The 19,807-nt window shown below is 38.0% G+C and overlaps 1 protein-coding gene across 2 annotated transcripts in view; it reads right to left on the bottom strand.

Annotated features, from left to right (window-relative positions):
* VCAN (versican) overlaps nucleotides 1-19,807 on the bottom strand; it is a 119,459-nt gene that overhangs the window by 12,368 nt on the left and 87,284 nt on the right. For both annotated transcript variants that reach the window (XM_003408123.4, XM_003408124.4), the window contains 2 exons: nucleotides 15,006-15,164; nucleotides 13,463-13,545 (listed from right to left, as the gene is read on the bottom strand). In XM_003408123.4, coding sequence (XP_003408171.2) covers nucleotides 13,463-13,545; nucleotides 15,006-15,164 — 242 coding nt within the window. The remainder of the gene's footprint in view (nucleotides 1-13,462; nucleotides 13,546-15,005; nucleotides 15,165-19,807) is intronic.

The following is a 19,807-nucleotide window of genomic DNA, read 5'->3' as shown; positions in this document are numbered from 1 at the left end:
CTCAAGGGTGAACATGAACTATTTTTATAATCAGTAAATATGAACATTATAAAATGATCAACACAGCTATCAGAAAGGACCCATAGATTTTTTAGCTAAACTTTTTTTGATCTAACCTCAACCATATCACTTCAAATTACCAAGTGAATTGACCGCCATGTACTTAGCAGCTGCTGTTTCCTCCTGATTTGAACAATAACCATCTCGTTTTCACACTGAAATGAGATTTGGATTCCATACCACTGAAGTGATTCTCAGGGCTCAAGTTGTCCAGATTCAAGACCTCTGGTAAAAGGTTTAATTGTCTTTGGTGGGGATTACATTTGGCTTGCAGAGATGATTTAAAACGTGTGTTCTGTGTTGTTGCTTGGCAGAGCTGTGGCTTCATGGTGCAGGACCAAATTTTAGCTCTGTGGTTTTTACAAGAATGTCTGATACCCACAGGCTTGTCACACTTTTACCTCATAGCTGATAGTCCATTGTGCAGATTTATTTTGGCTGGGCGGCTTTGATTTTGCTCCATGTTATTGCCCAACTGACTTAGCAAAGGAAACTCGAGTTTTCTGAACAGCTTTCTTTGTTTCCTCCTGAATTCTGTACAGCCTTATTTAACATTACAGGAAGAAAGAATATAAAGGGGAAACCTTTGACTTTAGATTTAATAACATATTTTTCCATTAAAATTAAATATTAAGAAATTCCTCCTCTGGAAATCAATTCTGAGTTATGAGAATGAAGTAGTTCCCCTTCATATAGGCAGTGCCTCATATATACAGGTAATACTGATTCTTGGAAAAAGCAGAGAAAAATTCACCACCTCCCACCTGGATTTTTTTTTCCTCACTTGCAATTATGAACATCCACCCTAGTTCGACCCTCTTCTTGGGCTGGACGGCCAACTAAGAATTATTTCAAAAAACTAACATGACTTGGGGAGAATCCATTTTAATCCCTTTGACAAAAGTAAATCTTGGCTATGCCTCTGCAGGGTTGTCTGCACTTTAGGGACTCATGTTCCCCATGACAAACCCTAAACTTTTATAGCTTTCCCCAGGGTCTAGGATCATTTCTATCCCTAAAAAGAGAGCCCTAAAACTACTTTGCATTTTTATTCTTTTCTGATAGCAGAGAAAACTATGACATAAAATTCAAAATATTTGGTGTAGAGGCAAGTCAGCGGAGATGTAAAATTTTCTGCATCTTACATACAAAGTTAATAAAAAACATTTTATTAAGCAAGAACTATTTTTCACCTAGCATGAAGCTACTAATGCAGTATATTATATGATAGTTACTTCATTTTTAGAATTCCAATTAAATGATTAGTTCTCTATATAGTAAAAAAAAAAAAAAAAATATGCTAAAAAAGACAACCATTTCAATTAAATTGGATTCAGTCATTGTTTTTTTTCTTTCTTTCTTTTTCCCCCAATTAGATTCAAGCAAACCGGTTGCCAAAATCATAAAATGATTCAAAAAACCCAGGCTGAAACCCAACAGCTCCTAAGTACAGTTCCTCTGACATTTAAATTGTCCCCACAAACCAAAGAACTCATTACAAACCAATCCTGAGTGGAAAAAACTCAGACAGGACTAAAGTAATTCATCAAAATTTATCGAACATTTTAAATGCTTAGATTATCTTGTTCCAAATAATCTGTTTTACTCTACTTTTTAAAAATGTATTTGTGTCTCACATTAATATGAAACAGAATTATCTAGCAGTATTTTGGCAGTAAACATGGCTACACTGTGTGCCCACATTTCTACCTCACAGAGCAACTGCAATTCCACAGATACGGCAGTCTGCTTCCACAAAGATTACGGCCTTGGAAACCTAGGGGGCAGTTCCAGTCTGCCCTATGGGGTTGCCATGACTAGGAATCGACTAGATGGCAATGGGTTTGCTTTTGGTTTGGGTGGTGCAAATTGTTAACATGCTTGGCTACTAAACCGAAGGCTGGTGCTTCAAGTCCGCCCAGAGGTGCCTCAGAAGAAAGGCCCGGCAACCTACTTCTGAAAAGAGCACCATTGAAAGCCCTATGGAGGACAGTTCTACTCTGACCCACATGGGGTTGCCATGAGTTGGAGTTGACTTGATGGCAACCTTTTTTTTTTCTTTTTAAAGAGTGATTTGACTATTTTCTTCTCATTCAAGAATGCAGCAAAGCTACGTGTCTCTTTCTCAACTCTTTGCAAGTCTCCAACTTGATTACATCAGCACATTGGAAGACAAATGGTCTCTGCTTTTGAAATTTATCAGTAACCTATTAAATTCAGACAAGGTTTACATCTTCTCGGTGACTCTCTGATTAGATAGTGTCCTGAAGGGGCCAACTGCCATTCAGAGATAACAGTTGATCTCGTACCTTTAAAATATCATATGCCCATGACCAATGCTCTGGCCCTAAAAACTCAGCAGATAACTAGCCTCACAAGCATGAGCAAAACAAACTGCTAATAAAAATACAAATAATTGACTGTTTTGCCTTGTGCTGTCATGGATAACTGCCTCTTTTCTAAGGTTAAAACAGGATTCCTTCCAAAACATCCAAAAACTAGACCAGTATTCCCCGCCCCCCCCCCCCATTGGTTTAATAAAGGAGCTTGCTTGGGTTCAGCTTTGAGCACTGCACTCAGTTAAAGAAACGGAATAAAACCATCCAGTATTAGTCAGTCACTACTGTGACAGTCACATTCCAGCTGGTTCTCTACACGATGTATAACCCATTGCCATCAAGTCGATTCCGACTCATAGCAATCCTATGGGACAGAGTAGAACTGCCCTATAGAGATTCCAAGGAGCACTTGGTGGATTTGAACTGCCAACCTTTTGGTTAGCTACTGTAGCTCTTAACCACTACACCACCAGAGTTTCCACATCATATATATACAAGGAAATGAATCTTTACAGAAAGACCCATACAGCTGGGTAGTGAAAACGATAGAATGGAGCAAGGAAGGGTCTGGAACCATAGAAGGACTTACTTTTATCCCTCCATGCAACATTCCAAAATAGTATTTGTTTTTCCATACTAAGATTTTTAAAGGACTTTAAAAAAGATGATGCCAATCTGATAATCAAAACCCTAAAGATACAAGGTTATATTTCAACCTCTACTACAGAGAATTTTCAGACCATTCAACAAAGTCTTGTTTTTAAATCCTTTTTATCACCATCTTAAGACTAAGAAGTTTTCAGAGCAGCTGTTCTTATCACAGCTTACTAATCAATAACTAACCCTTCTCCGTAATACTCTACGCATTACAGATGTTTTCACTGAGATTTTACTGTCTCTTAACTCGGTCAAATAGCTTCAAAGAATCATCAGTGGGTGCTGGTTCTCCTAAAGATTCAGACTCTCTGTTTAGAATTTCTTGGTTTCTTTTCCTCTCTGCTGGCTCACAAATAGTAAGATATAAATGAAAACAACACAGAATTTTCACAGGCACTAGATAAAATTAAAGTTCACCTTTTGTGAGTCATAAATTTGAGATTTACCTCTTTCTCTCAGACACACACACACACACCAATACACGTATGAAAGCTTCTTGGCATTAAGGAAGGATATAGCTAAGACCTTTGGTGATGCCCCTATTTGTTTAGACCTGTATAGCAGATAAGTTCCTACCATAAACATAGTAAAGAAAAACAAAAATTAGACAGCAACAGATATCTTGAGATGGGAAAACTGAACTGTCCCATTAAGCATGATAGCTAACGAAACACTTCTTACACAATAGGCAGCCATTGGGTACAGTTCAAATTTATGACTGAGCAAAAAGTGTAAATTATTTCATATTGTGGATCTGTAGGGTCTCTCATGTATAGCTAGAACTGCAAACCTGGAATCTGCAACTGTCAAGAACCTGCTATATTATCTATATATCTATATGTATACTTATCTATCTACCTACCCACCCACCCACCCATCCATCCATCCACGCACATATTTGGATCTAATTTTTCAGCTTAGGTGCAGTTCACTTTTTATGCTTTAAAATTCACTGTAGTTTAGGCTGTCTTGACTGGCCAATTAAGCACTCTATGTTGTGGAAATGTTATGGATTTTACCAATCAATCACACATATTCCATTGATAAAATTATTTTTGACATTTGTCCAGTGTAGCCCTGCTGTGACACATTATTATGGTTGTTAAGTGAATTTACAACGCTTCAAGCTATAATTTGGGTTTTTTTTTTTTTCATTGAACAGTCAGTCCAGTTACTGCTCTCCACCTCCCCCTCTCCCCCCAAGCACTGCTAATTTAATTCACCATTAAAAACTTTCATAAGAAAACCACAAAAGTCCTATTGGTTCACCTGCCAAGGAAACTATCCAAGGAAAACTTTCTGCTGGATCCTATTACTGTGTATACAGAAAGATTGGTCCTAAAATTTCCCTTAGTTGCTACGATCTTATTAAGCATATGACAAACACTGCATCAGCTTCACACTGCATTTGAAAAACCATCTCATTTCACATTGAACTTTCAGGTTCACAATACTAAGCAATTCATATAAGAATTTTCAAACCCAAAGCTACAGGAACTTAATTCACAGAGAATATTATTCCTGCGGAGCTCTAGGTGGAGTTCTAGGAAGGTGAAGTTTTGAAACACATAACATAATATGACCACTAGGTGGTGATATCCATCCATCATTGTATTTGATATGCCTTTTTTTACCAACTAAAGCCCTATTAACAAAATGGATCTTAGAATACCCTGAAAATATCATGACTATTTATGTGGCAAAAAAAAAAAAAAAAAAAAGGCAAAAAGATTACTTACGATGTGCCCTCCCACTTTTGTGAGGGAAAACTGAAGAAAACCCTTTACTAGAAGATAAGCCTCAGTTCATCAGTATTTACCAATCTGATTGCATTCTATTTTGTTGCAGGCCACTGAGACATACTCTAAATTTTCTCTCTGACTAAACTATTCATCTACAATCTACTTTTCTCCATTTGTTCTTTTAAAATGATCAGAACATAATTTACATCAAAGGTGAAATTGCATCAGAAGCGAAGTCAAATCTCTAATATCCACCTGAAATCCTCCTTAGAACAGAGCAAACCATAAATAAACACTTACCTGCCCAAAAGAAATGCCTGCAGTGTGATTCACAGCTTATTTTTAGAGTAAAAACTTATCTGAATTAGCCACAAAAACACCTGAATTGAAGCGGGCAGACTTCTCTATGTATAAACTCCCTTTATCACCTGGGACTGATTTTGCTGCTGCTGTTTTTTTTGTTTTGTTTTTTGTGCTCCCAGAACTAGAAATTAAATCCAAATGAAGTCAATGCCAAGGGTAAGCAGATGACCACCCCAGTACAAAAGCAAACTCTGAATAGAAAACTCTTTCCCAAGAGGGTGGCTTACCAGATGATAAGAAACCACCTCTCACTAAATAAAACACCCTGAATAATCACTCTGGGTTACCCCCCAGCCTTTCATCACATAGGTCAAATGGTTATCTGAAAGGAGGCTCTGAGGACTACTTATTACAGAAATCAAAACATTTGGTAACTTTAAAATGCCTTTTTCCCCCTAGATGGCTGTCGTACATAATAGGCATTTGTTTGTAGTCTGTGCGGACTACATTTAACTGTGTTTAACTTGTACGAGGCAACTGACCTTCCTGAGAGGTAGGGATATACCCTCTTCTGATCCTTGCACTTGCTTAAAGTTACTCCTTATTTATTTATGTTTTAAGGGAGCTTTATGGTTTTGCTGTTGTCTTTTAGTTGAACAGGGTAATTTGCTGACCCACAACTGAAAGGAAAAAAGCAGCTTTGTTTTAAAGAAGAAAGAGACGTTTGTTTTGGTGTCACTACCCTAGGTTGGCAGCCTGGCGTCCAGTTCTACAAACACGAATATGCTGAAGGGAAGAAAAACTAACCTGGGGTCTCCTGACAGTTGTTAAAGTGGCAACATGCCCATTATTTTCCTAGCTGGCAAACCTCTGTGCGGGAGAGACAATCTGGCCGGCTCTTGAGTACAGCACTAATCTTGTGTAATAGAGTGAGCTCACTACCCTACAAAGCAGTAATTATCAAAAGCATTTTCCAAAGGATGTGAGTTACTCCCACTGTGAGACGGGGGCCTCTGGCAGAGCCCCACGGAGCTCCTTGCAGTTTAATCCATAACATGAATGATGCCAGCGGCTCCATCCCTCCAAGCTTATTTGCACAGGTCATCAGTCGTGAAGTGCTCACAATCCAAATGCAATGAGAAACTGCCAAAAAAACCATTCAGTTTTTTCTTTTTTTTTTTTTTGCCTTGCCCATGGTTATGCATGCCTTAAACTAATTAGCAATTAAATTTAAATGTCTGTATGTGATTTTAAAGTTTCATAGAGCATTGTTGGCAAAGCATCAGTGAGGACAACTGTATTGATAAATCTTCTTTTCTCATTTTTTTTAGTATGATCTTACCAATTATGAAATGATTTTCCAGGGATGGATAAACATTGTTCTTCTAGCTGCTTGACCTGTCACTGGCTATTTGCACTCAAGTCAAGGCAAACAGAGAAAGGGGTTTTGTGCTCAAGTACTGCTCAGTATTTCGCACGTAGAATCACCAGAACTCGTTCTGGATTTCAAATCAAATTAAATTGCAGCAGAAGTGAAAATTTTCATTAAGAGCTTAGTGGTCTTTTGCAGAAAGTAATGTTAAAATTCTCCCACATCCTGAGTAATGTGTTAAAGAACGAAGGAACAGCCTATGTCCTTCTTTGACTTTCAGGTTAATATTATGAAGACCGTGATGTTTAAGATAATTAGATTACTGTTGACATGCAGTGTAACTTGTTCACAGAGAAGTGGCCTCTGACTTGGAGCTAAAACCACACCAAAGCCTGACACACATCCATCTGCAAATATTTTATAGAAAGTCCTCTAAGATTTTCAGGTAGAAAAAAGTAAAACTTAAGTCTTGGGTCTGGGGCTTTTTGTTTTGCATGACCAAATCATGCGCAATCCTTTCAAAAGAGCAGAAACCTACAAATAAGCTTAGAAAGATCGAGAATTAATTAATTCTGTACTCCTGATTCTCTTTTCAGTGTCCAGGACATCTGGGAAAGGGAGGAGGATAGAAAAGTTTTTGTTTATAAAAGGATAATAATGATACATTCCTGTAGAAAAAGAATAATGGTTTATGGTCTATGATTTGTTACTCCTTTTCTATGCCCCTTTTAAGTGTCTGTCCCTGGACTCAGGGCTATTTATTGTTTCTACCTGTTTCAATGCTGGTTTTTCTCATAATACTTTCCTTGACAGACTGATGATGTATTTATTTGTCGAAGAAGAAAAGGAGCCTCTGGATTTAAAGCCAAACCCACAACCAATCTGAGCATTCTTGTACATTAACTGGCAGAGAGGCAAAAGCAGGTATCTCAACTTCTAGGTGTGCTACCTTACTAGGGCTGGACCACACTTCTCAAAGGAATCCCTATCAAGGAGCCTTTCATAATCAATGTCATAGCTATCAAGAGGCAAAATGAATTGGTTAGAGCTAGAATATAGGACATTTACTAATTACGTTTTAGTAACAACTTCCTGGCTAGATTCAGACAAGTACAGAAGAGAGAAAATCTCTGTTTTGACCAACTAGTAAGCTGGAGAATGAAAAGGAAGCCAGGACTGCTTCCAAGGGAGCCTGCAAATCAACAGCCTAGCAGGGGTCAACACCAAGCACTTACAAGCCAGAGATAACTGAAGTAAAAATGTGAAGGGGATGTAGAAAATGTTTTTTTAAATGGATAAAAATAAAATCAGAGTTATTTTTGCTGAAGAAATGAAAGCTTCCTAAAACTCCTCAACATTTTAAAAATAGAACAGGAATGTCAGTTCTATTCCATCCTCAACCTCTGGACATAGCCATTTAGGATGCCATATTTCTTTGAGCTAACGTCTGATTTACTGAAGTCTCTGATCTCCAGTGGTTAGTGGTAATCTTTGGCGGTGCCAGAATTCAGTAAGAGAAGAGAGAAAGAAAGGAGCAATACAGATTAAGGAGAATTCTTCCTCCCCTTGTAAGAAACTTATTCCTGGGGGTCAGAGCAAAGAGGGGGCAAGATGGTAACAGCTTTAAATCTCTGAGGTCTACCAGCTGATTTTCAACCATTTGTTGGGGAGTTGTGCTCTACAAAGTAGTCCAATCACGGCACCTAATAGTTTTGGATATCTCTCTAATAGTGCTGTCCGATAGACAGTCTATAGTATTTAGTTTAAAAGGAAGTCGTAAAAATAATTTTGCCAGGAATAATGGAAAAATATAGAATCCCTGGGTAGTGCAAATAATTAACACGCCCTGCTGCTAAGAGAAAGGTTGGCGATTTGCGCCCACCCAGGGATGTCTCCAAAGAAAGGCCTGGTGGTCTGCTTCTGAAAGGTCAACCATTGAAACCCCTGTAAGCACAGTTCCCCTCTGACACACGTGGAGGCAGCAGTAGTCACAGTTAACTCAACGGGAGCAGGTTTACGGGAAAATGTAAATGGCCCCACAGCGCACTCTGTTGTCTGGTTGCCTCTGTCCTTGAAAGAAGAGGCTCAGGTAGTAGACGGATAAATGAAGCTCTGTCCAGCCTGAGGCAACAAAACATTCTCGGCCAAACAATCCATAAAAAATGAAATGAGCTGATAACATCTAGGACTTATATTTCCTTTCCCTGTTTCACTACTATATGAATATAAATGTTTTTTAAAGTTATTTTTCTTTTAGAAAATATATTGACAGAATATGTGGCTATCTTTAAAAAAAAAAAAAAAAAAAAATCCTCCTTCAAAGTTCTGAGTAACTTGGTTTCCTAAAGCTTCATGTAAAACCTGTCCTGATAAAATTCAAACATGGAGGTGTGACAAAGATTGGAAAGTTTGCTTTCCAGTTTTTCTTTCCAACATTTATTTAAAAAGTGTTTCTGGGACAGCCACAGACAAAATTTGTCATCATTTCCAGGAGAAATACCTGTTTTCCTCTGAGTTAATAACTGTGGTAAGAAGCATTACGCTCAGCTACGCACTTCTATTTTTCAGGAACTTTTTTTTTTGGTCACCATATTTGAAAACCCATCTATTTGTCTGTGCTGCCAAGGTTAAAATATCTATTGTTTTTCATACAGGTACAACTTAAAAAATATATATATATTTCATTCAGATAAACAGAAAATGTCACAAAGAGACAAACCCAAAAGCCTTAATGTGGTCATTTCAGGATTCAAAAGATAACAGTGAATTGGCCAAGCGATGTATGTGTATTAATTATCATTTGTTCATGTAACAAACATTTACTAAGCATCTGCTTTAGGTGAACCATTTTGCTACGGGCTGAAGAAGTAAAGATGAAAGTTAATTTCCGTCTCAGAAGGCTCAGTGTCAGGAAGTCAACCCCACAGGGTTCTGTGCTAGGAGGGAAGACTGCAGAAACACAGGGGGCAGCTCTTAAGCCACTTCCAGTCAGAGAGCCTTCCTGGAAGAAGGAGACTCTTGGCTCAGAAAGGCATTTGAAGGTTTAGTAAGTGAAATTAGAGGCAGAATATTCTAAGCACTAGGGCAGGTGTATGCAAAGACCCACAGAGGTGCAAGATCACGGTTAATATCCAGGACTGTGAGCACTTCGAGGTGATATGGCTTAGGAAGTGGCAGGAGATGAAGTTCGTAGGCAGGAACCAGATCATGAAGGGTTCTGTGTGCTATGCTAATAATCAAAATTTATACTGAAGGCAATGGAGAGACTTTAAAGAATTCTAAGAAGAAAGTAACCAGGGAGTAGTTAGGGGAGGGAAAGGTCGTTGGAAGTGGAAAACATCTGGGAGAAGACACTTCAGATTAGTCATCCATTTAACAAAAGGTTAAAAAAAAGAAGTTAAAAGTCAGCTAATAGTATAGACGCTAGATTAAAAAAAAAAAAAAAAGTCGCCTTAAGCATTCCAGCTTTAATGTGTATTTAACTTGGATGGTTTAACTTGGTGTTTTTGAAGACATTACTTGGGTGACAAGTAAAGCAATTCGTTATTGAAGTTACTTGTTAGGGTTTCTAATACAGCACTGGAAGCATTTCACTGTTGGAGCTCAATAGTCAAGTTAAAGAACAATGCTTAGCAGAAAGACGGGTGACAAATTAAAGACTACAATGTGTTCAGAGAAGATAACCTTACTATAAATCACAAGTGTTAGGCTAGAACCAGTTTTATTCATGAGTGCTCTTTTGTGAAATTTATTGGGAAAATGTTCCAAATAAATAATAAGAAAAAGACTGAATATATAATAAAGACAAGAATTTGGCATTTTATTAATGATAGCAACATTCTACAACAGAGGCCAATAAGGTGGAATGAATCAATCAGAGTCTGAAGAACAAGGACAATTTAGATAACTTGGTCAAACAGCATCAGTAATTTGGTATAAGTTTTTATAACTGAATAAGTCTAGCTATAAAGCATAATCATATTGAATATGATCTAATTATACTGCAAATTTATTAAATGTAAAGTTTAATTATTTCAATTAAAGAAATTATTGAAATCGAGGCCTAATATAAATTTTGTTTTTTATTGAATTGTAAGGCTATATAGCAAAGGGTAGTATAAGGTAAATATCAAAGGCTCTTTCAGTTTTAATGCTGCTCTACCTCCCAAGAAGGATAAGCTCTAATAAATCTTTCAAACAAAACATGGAAGAGAGGGGAGAGAGAGATGGGAGAAATCACTCTAAAATATAAACAAAGTCCTTAAAAATGCATACAGTCCAGTTAACACCATTTCCAAGTGTAATCAGATACTGCTCTCCACAATGAAGAGTTTACTAACTATCAGGGATATTTTCAAAAGCAAGAAACTTGGAGTAAACAGCGAACAAAGGGGAACTATTTTATTCCAAAGCCAGCACACATATGGAACCCGTTAAGGGGATGGTGGCTGTAGAAAGAATTACAAACGAGTTTAAGAGACACCTAGGCCTTCTCAGAAAGGAAGGGGCTAGAGGAAAGGGTGGTTACAAAAGCAGGGAAGTGGGACAGAGATCAGTCAGATGGGAGGGAGACAGGCTGTTGGGCAGATGGTCTTTTCTGTTCCAAAATGTTCAAAGTTAAGGGACACTCCTTAACACACTTTTATTTTACACAAAGAGTGAATTAAGAAGAAACCAAGGGCCTGTCTGGGTTTTTATCTGGATTTACTTGTGTCATTTCTTTGATAAGCTCTGCTTGTTTATTTCATTTGCTGCCCTTCTTCAAACTCAAGCCCTCACTTAGTTCTTGCTCCATAATCACTAAGTTTCAATTAAAGTTTAAATTCACTCAAAGTCATATTCTTGTTTATATGGCCTAGTAAACCAATATGAACATTACAGAGGAAGATGGGTATTTCTCTTCCGAAAAAGTACAATGCTTATTTGTTTACCAATTTTAGGGTCAGTCTAGACAACGGAAAAAGTAATTATTTTCTCTACAGTATCCATGAAAAAAAAAAAAGCCTCCCTTAAAAATTAATGGACACAGACAAGTAATAGTTGCTTTGACATAGAGGAAGAATGATATCTCCCGAGTTAAGCTCACCTATATGGCACCTGACAAGAAAGATAAATTCCCTGAGGTATTTTACAGACCTGGTGTGGCTGCCAGATATAGGCCACTATTCAATCTCACTAACCAGGCACACAGGGAGTGCAGGACCTCATCCTAGACACTGTGAGAAATAAAAAGTAGCAAAAAGAACATTCCTTTGAAGAGCTTAACTGCTAATGGGGGACCAGAATAAACATCTAGTAATGCGCATAAACTCTAACAATGAAAACATACAAAGCAATTCTATATAACCAACCACAGATTGGAAGCAGACTGGGACTTGGCTCAGTCAGATCAGTTCGTAGCAAATGACAGGCCTTTCAAACACTCCACCTGGCCAAATGCAGCTATTGTAGGCTCAGGGCTGGAATATACAGGAACCCAGCCAATAGGTATACACACTTTGAGAGAGGTCATGGCCCAGGTCTGCAAGGCACAAGTAAGCACCAACTGGAACTGGCCACCCAAATCCCGGAGCATTCCTATAGTTTCCATGATGCAGTCTGGGGATCACAAGGACCTGTACTTTTCACTGGGCTATTTATAAGGGAAAGATGGTAGAAGGGAGGCTTGATAATAGACTATTAGGTACCCTAGAAACCCAATTTATTCCAAGAAATGAACTTTGCATTCAACAAGAGAGAACTCATTAAATGCCTCTACTATGTAGTGAATACATTAACAAAGGTATAAAAACAGTTTTAACTATCTATAATACATAGAAAAAATCTTTTAATTTTTATATTCACTTGCAAATTAAGTTAATGAAAACAAAGTAGTCTATTTTAAATTAATGTTAATATATAAGGACCTAAGTAATTCACACAAAAAAGAGCTTAAAACGATTTTTTAATTTTTACTCTCAGCTAATCTAGGAGCCCTGGTGGCACAGTGGTTAAAGCTCTCTGCTGCAAAACAAAAGGCCAGCAGTTCAAACCCACCAGACGCTCCAGAGGAAGAAGATGTGGCAGTAAAGACTTACAGCCTTGGAAATTCTATGAGGCAGTTCTACTCTGTCCTTCCTATAGGGTTTCTATGAGTTGGAATCAACTCAACGGCAGTGGATTTGGTTTAATACCTGTTTAGAATTAGATATCTAGCCCAATGGATCCCGAATTTGTCTGCATTTTAGAATCACCTTGGAAATACTTAAAAAACGTAGCTGCCTAAGCCCCATCTACCAGAGATTTTGTTTTAATGCATCTTGGCTGAGCCCAAGCACCAATTTTTCAATTGCACTCCCCAGGTGATCTTAATGAACAGCCCGCACTGAGAACCACTAGTATAGCCAGTCCCACTTGAACTATTTCCAAAGAATTAGGTTCAATTGCATTTTGTGGTCATCCTTACCAAGTCACTCCTTTCTTGAAATGTATATATATTTAGCATAGTTGAAATGTAAGGAGATTCACATGATCATAAATCAACAATTTTTTAAGACTGAAAAAATGAGCATTTTAGCTTGGCTAAAAATGAACCATGCCTCCTTATAGCAGATGTCTGCCTCAATTATTAAAGATGGAAGAAAAGTTTAAAAAAGAAAATTAATTGAAAAAGCGCTCTCTTACACTTATTCTTTGCCTTTTTGCTTTGAAGCTATAAAAAAGCAAAGATAACCATCTGAAAGCCAACCTGGTGCACTTCTGCTGATTATCTAGTTTTCCAGTTCCATGGAAACCTGATGCACACCTCTTCTAAAGAGAGTCATAGTGATTGGAGCACTAGGAGTTGGATCAGTTAGCCCGGGACTCCATTGCTAACCCTTCCCAATTTCACTGAGTGATCCTGAGCAAGTCACTTAACTCATCTCCAGTCTAAGCACCCTCGTGAAACATTCGATCATTGCATAGCCCCAAATTTCCCAAATCAGTTATCGTTTTCATCAGCATCTCACCAGTGTGCTGCCATCAGTCCAGCGGAAGTCATGCTCAAACATCTTGTCGTTGAGGCCTATCCACTGATAATCATGGCCCACACCTAAGGGATGGGAAGCAACACATATATTTTTACTTCTTTTCCCATATATGTATGAAAATACATCAAAGAGAATTATTTTCAGAGTGAATCATGCTTCCTCTGGCTTTTTTTTTTTTTTTTAATTAGCTGCTTATAAAAAACTCTCATAGGGTAACTATATTTTGTTCTTCTGCCCTATGTGCTTCAAAATAAAAAGCCAACTTACAAACATATCTGTAGGACATTAAAATATCAGACACAATTATTTCCCTAGTAGTTTATCATAATAGTATTTTTTTCCCCCATCCTAACTCATGGCAGAAAATTTCCATTCACTTTTCAGTTAAGCTATGGAAACACTGGTGGTGTAGTGGTTAAGTGCTACAGCTGCTAACCAAAGGGTTGGCAGTTCGAATCCGCCAGGCGCTCCTTGGAAACTCTATGGGGCAGTTCTACTCTGGCCTATAGGGTCGCTATGAGTCAGAATCGGCTTGACGGCACTGGATTTTCTGGTATGCCATTGGCAGAAATTCAATGGCCCAATAAAATGTGCCAGATCTACCCATGCTAGCTTGACTTTTGGAAGCCACGTGTTTCTTCTCAAGGCATTTTAAACAGGGGACACCTAGACCAGACACTTCTGAAAATTATCAAAAAAAAAAAAAAATCATTTTCATGGTGAGATGAAAATAAAGATACCACGCAATAATGTTAAATGGACCTCTGTCCAGATTGCAAAATAACAATCAAATGTCTTAAAGATAGCCAGCATCATGAGAACATATTTAAGAGTGCACCAAACAATGCTTCCTAAACAAAAAAAATTCACATATTTGCTACATAAAAACTAGCTGCCCTCCTCTTTGCTAGAATTCATTAATCCTATCTTATTTTGGTAGTGAATCTAAACTTGGAGTTATTAAGCAGCTTTGTCGTACTAAGTTTTGTTAGCTTCCAATCTCCACATACTTGTGTTCTTAATATGAAACCCAATTTCTATGGTTTAAAATAATTGGAAACTTGGATGAGAACCAATAGGTGCAGAGGATAAGATTCAGATGCTATTAACAATTCAATTTTAACTAGGAGAATAAAATAACAGAAGTATCTTTTCTCTTTAATATTAGACAACACATAAGCATATTCATAATAGAGATTATGAAAAGTTCGGTTGAACCCTATGAATTGACCATTTTTGCAAGTCAAGAAATAATCAACTGGCAGCAATTTCAACCTATAACATGCCATTCCACATATTACTGCTGGCAGACCAAGCAATACCTTCTTATATTATAGTTGAATGTTTCCCAAAATGTGGGACTCATACAGTGGGATGATTTTAAGTTGTTCACGGATGAGGGATTTAATAAGTTGAATTACAATCAAGAAAGCTACTTTCTTTCCGTCAGTTACAGAAAAAACCTAAGATAGTGGTGAGAATGAGTGAGGCTTCAGGAAACACAAGTCTATTTGGTACATACGATTCACAAACATTTGTTCTTCGTGAGACAGGATACTTGTGAGATGAGCACCCTGAAGACGGCATTCCCGTTCCGCAGCATCCCACGTGCGTCGATGAGCAAAGTATTTGTAGCACTGCCCTTGGAACTTGTGCCAGCCATAGTCACATGTCTCAGTGTCTGGGAAGAAAACCAGGCAGGGGCTTATTAAACTCACCCACGTCATTTAAGCATGGCTTGCCAATCCAAGCGTTAACAGAAGATCCAAGCCAATATCTGTGCAATGTCCCTGAGGTAACTGATTCATAAAACTTGGTGACAATCTACCCAATGACAAAGAAATGTTTATAAAAAGAGCCCAACTGACTTCTGAGAAGTGCGTGGCTCTACTTCTTTGGGCTGAAGTCAGTATTTTTCCCTAACTGCAATTTCATTGATTAAAGTCAGTTTGCCGCAGGAGAGAAAAGTGGACTAGGGGCCAGCCAAAACCTGTTGGGCTGCAGTGTCTGCCGACTTCCTGGTGAGGCAATTGGGGCTAATTCCTTACCAACAAAACTTTTCTAAAGAGAATCATTCAAGTGATAAGGTAAGAATTCCAGATAGCAGGATTATGAGCGCCCTATTTGCATAAGGACTTCAAAGCCTCGGAAGCAGTGCTTTCCCATTTCCCAGAGGGGCAACTGGGGGGCCACAGGCTCTTGTCATGTAAGATTTACAAAGAGAAAGAAAACAGAAAAAAAAAAAAAAAATCCTTCATGAGTAGGCAGCTTCTGGGATATATGGCTAGGACTGTGTGCCTTCTCACATAAGGAGAGCAATCCCTGTGCAAATGCACCAGGATGTAAAGATAATGTGAGCTGTTTTCTTTTATTAACAACAAAAGAACCCAAGTTAAAGTACCCTCCATTTCACGTGTGTGTGCGTGTGTATATTTATTCTTTTTCACAACAAGCACACAATCATCAGTATCTTGTTGCAGGTGAAAGCATTTTTCAAATATATCTAAATTTCACACTGGCAATAAGTTTCAGTTAGACTTTCAAGAATGCCGGTTTTTATGCATTTTTCACAAAGAAACCAGTCTTGTTCATTGCACTATATTCTTATTGGCAATCTTCTTTCAGACTCACCGATCCACAGGTAGGGTCAAATAAACTAAACCCACTGCCGTCGAGTCGATTCCGACCCATAACGACCCTATAGGACAGAGTAGAACTGCCTGATAGAGTTTCGAAGGAGCGCCTGGCAGATTCGAACTGCCAACCTCTTGGTTAGCACTTATCCGCTACGCCACCAGGGTTCCCGGGGTCAAATAATTCAATGCAATTATTCATATACATTGAATAATGATCAGTAGAAATAACTTTGGCTTTCTTAAAATATGCTAGCATTCAACTTCTGAAAAAGTAAATATATGGAACTAATTACATGTAAAAACTAGCAAAACTGCAAAGTTCATAGAATTTTAAGTACCATGAAAACCTTCCAGTTACCTAATAACGCCCATCACCCCCTCCCCCACCAAATTTTACTGATTGACGAAGAAAACAAACCTTACTAAATTAAATAAACGCATGCCTTGTATGTCAGACTTGGTGGCCAAACTGGAACTCAAATTGTCCCCTGACCCTCATTCTGTTTGCTCCTCTTTCTACAATTGTGGGAAAGTAAGGATTCTGAAAAATTTATTTTGTCCCTGGTTAAGTGATCTCAACCATAATCACAGATGGCACTTATCTCTGAGATCAGTCTTTATTTCAGTTTAGTCTGTCAGGCCTGTTGTTTACTTGTAGCTGACTGACTAATTGTTTTGCATAATTAGTTTTAAGTTTTATTAAAGTCTTGTTTGGAGACCACCAAATCTCACAGGAGAGAATTCAAGACACAACTAGTTGGTTTGGTATAAAAGTAACACTCAGCACCCAAGAATGAAGCAAATATTGGCTACTTGGATATAGTATTTTTCTTCGGAAGAATTTAGAGGTGATGTGGGAAGGGTAGAGGAGAAAATAGATCCTTGTATACGAGGGAATTAGTTTATGAGTGGAGGAGAACTGGAAAAAAAAAATCACAATATTCTTACCACCAAAGTCAATAATCTGATTCCGTAATAGCATAGCTTTCCTTAACCTTGGAAATCATCATTTATTTCAAGACAGTTTAAAATTCTCAAAGACCTCTAATTTATTAAATAATATATCAAAAAAAAAAAATTCTTCTGCATACCCTTTCTTGTCCTTACTTAACCCAAGTGATTTTTGTCTGGTTTTCTTTCTTTGTGTTTTGTCATTAAAACAGATTACCATTAGATATTTTTCTTCTTATACCAAAAAACAAAAACAAAGAATCAGAAAATTTAGATGCATGACCACATCATTGCTATGATGGCTTTCTCAGTTAGCAGGTGCAGGTGCATAGCTTACAACTCTTGTTCATAACCACAAAAGCTGAAAGCTATCCTCTTTATGTTGTACAGGTAACTTCTTCAACACTTCTGGCATGTAGCTGTCAACCTTTATGTAATTGCCATCACTTTGACATTTCTCACTGGCACACTCTATCATTAGCTTTGGCTCAGGACAAACTATGAGTTCAGAATTGTCTCTCTACTGATCCAAGACCCCTGTTTAGGTTTTATATGTTTTCATTCCACCAAAATGTGCTCTAGTCTAGAGTTATTGAGGGTCGGGAAATTATTCACGCAGAGAAAAAGCCAGCTGAAGAAACAAAGGCACAGTCATCACCGAAATTTGGACAGAATACTGTTTAGACAACAATGCCGCTGTTAATGAAGAAATCATTTGTTCTTAGGCAACCTGAAAAGTGGAGGAAAAAAATCTTCTAGGATCCTGGCAGTAAATCACAGGACAACAGCTGCATCTGGTAAACAGACTGGGAGAGCTGTTCCCTAGCAAACAATGTAGATGAATGATAAACTTGTTTTAAGATAAAATAAAATACATGTGAAAGTTAGGTGGCACCAGAAATCGAAGACTAATTAACTCTTTTTCTTCTCAACATTCTTCATTCATGGATGAAAACGGTAACTGGCCCCAAAATTTCTTCAAAGGTCTGTTATCTCTCTCTTAATCCATGAGATGTACATATAAATAAAATGCTTATCTTTGAGAGTTCCTTTGTTGTTGTTGTTGTTGTGTGCTACGGAGTCCATCCCAACTCACAGCAACCCCATGTGACAAGGTAGAACTGCCCCGTAGGGTTTTCTTGGCTGGAATCTTTACGAAAGCAGATCACCAGATTTTTCTCCTATGGAGCCACCGGCTGGGTTCAAACCACCAACCTTTATGTTAGCAGCTTTACCATTTGCACCACCAGGGCTCCTTGAACAGCTCTTTTAGAAGTGTGGAAACACTGAGAAAAACTTAAGCTTTAGGGTTAGGCCACTTAGGTTCATTTTTCTTCCCACTTTGCAATGCACTAGCTGTGTGACCCTGAACACATCACTTTTCCTCTTTGAGCCTCAGGGTCTGGCCTACTTAACTCGTTGAACTGGTGTGTCAGACAAATGAAGCACCTGGTAAACTATGAAGTCTTAAACAACAGGAAATCTTTTTATTCTTTGTGAATAGTTGTCTGAATCATCAGGATATCAGTTCCACAAGAGCAGGGACTTCTGTCTGTCTTGTTCAGTGCTCTATCTCAGTGCGTAGAACAGTGCCTGGAACACAGTAGCTGCTCAATAAATATTTGCTGAACAAATGATTTTTGAATTGCTCCTTGTACTTGGGAACAAGGGCAGCCAGAATCATTTAAGCATATTTTAATGTCTGAAGCGTCTTGCCTTTTGCTTTCTTTAACAAATGGCAGCTTCCTAACTTTTTCCTCTAAGAAGAGGATCCTGTCTGGTCTATTTTCACATTAGGCATTTAAAATTCTAAAACAAACAGACTCAATCTATGCAATAAAAAAAAAAACCTATAACTCAGTAATCACCCATTCCCTTTAAATGGCAATTCAATACAAGCTCCTTTTAGCTTTGCTTTAATTTCAGAGAAATCCAAATTAGCACTGCAAAGCAGAACACGGGCCAGACCTATGTGTCTGAGTGTCTAATACGTTTTCATTTTGTCTGGTGGAATGGAAGTTTGGCACTGAACATTTTCACCAAAGCCAAACCACTGTATGTCTTTAAGTACAGGAAATCGACATTCCAAGAATGAGTGTGCTGAGTGTGCAATCTGTTTCTGATTGATGGACTAAGAAATTTTACCATTAACCACCTAAAATACACTCTCAGGTTGGCCATAAAAATGCAAATAACAGAGATCACAAGATTCAAGCTATCATGAACATAGGCCTGTCTTTCATTCAGAAAATGTAGATGCTTCTTCGGTAGGAAAATTTCCTGGGGAGCAGATTCACGATATTTTTTACGTACTGTTTGCCAAGTCAAGGTTAATATATTCTAACAATTATGTCAGTTCATTCTCCAGAGAAGTTTGACTATGAAAACTAAGTCCACTAAGTCTCAAGTGCTGAGGGAGAGAAAATGAAAGCAACTAACTTTGGATTCAATACCCCTTGTTAGGAAGACCACGTATGGGGATTAAGGTGGATGCCTAATTAGTCTCTAGGAAGAATATATACTACAATGTACTTTTTTGTTGGGTAGATGTCCTTAAATTCTGCTCCACGTATGTGTCTGCAACTCCTGTCGATCAGCAAAACAATAATGATCAAGTCAATACTAGTTCAGATGTTGGGAGATATCCACACATAAGGAAACCTAATCTAGTCAAATATCCTGCGAATTTCTTCTGCAGGAAAAAATATGCAATAAGGCCAAAATTGCTACAAACATC

Source organism: Loxodonta africana, chromosome 2 (assembly GCF_030014295.1).
Source record: "Loxodonta africana isolate mLoxAfr1 chromosome 2, mLoxAfr1.hap2, whole genome shotgun sequence".
NCBI lineage: Eukaryota > Metazoa > Chordata > Mammalia > Proboscidea > Elephantidae > Loxodonta > Loxodonta africana.
The sequence above is the reverse complement of the archived record's forward strand: the minus strand, read 5'-3'. Positions and strand labels throughout refer to the sequence as shown.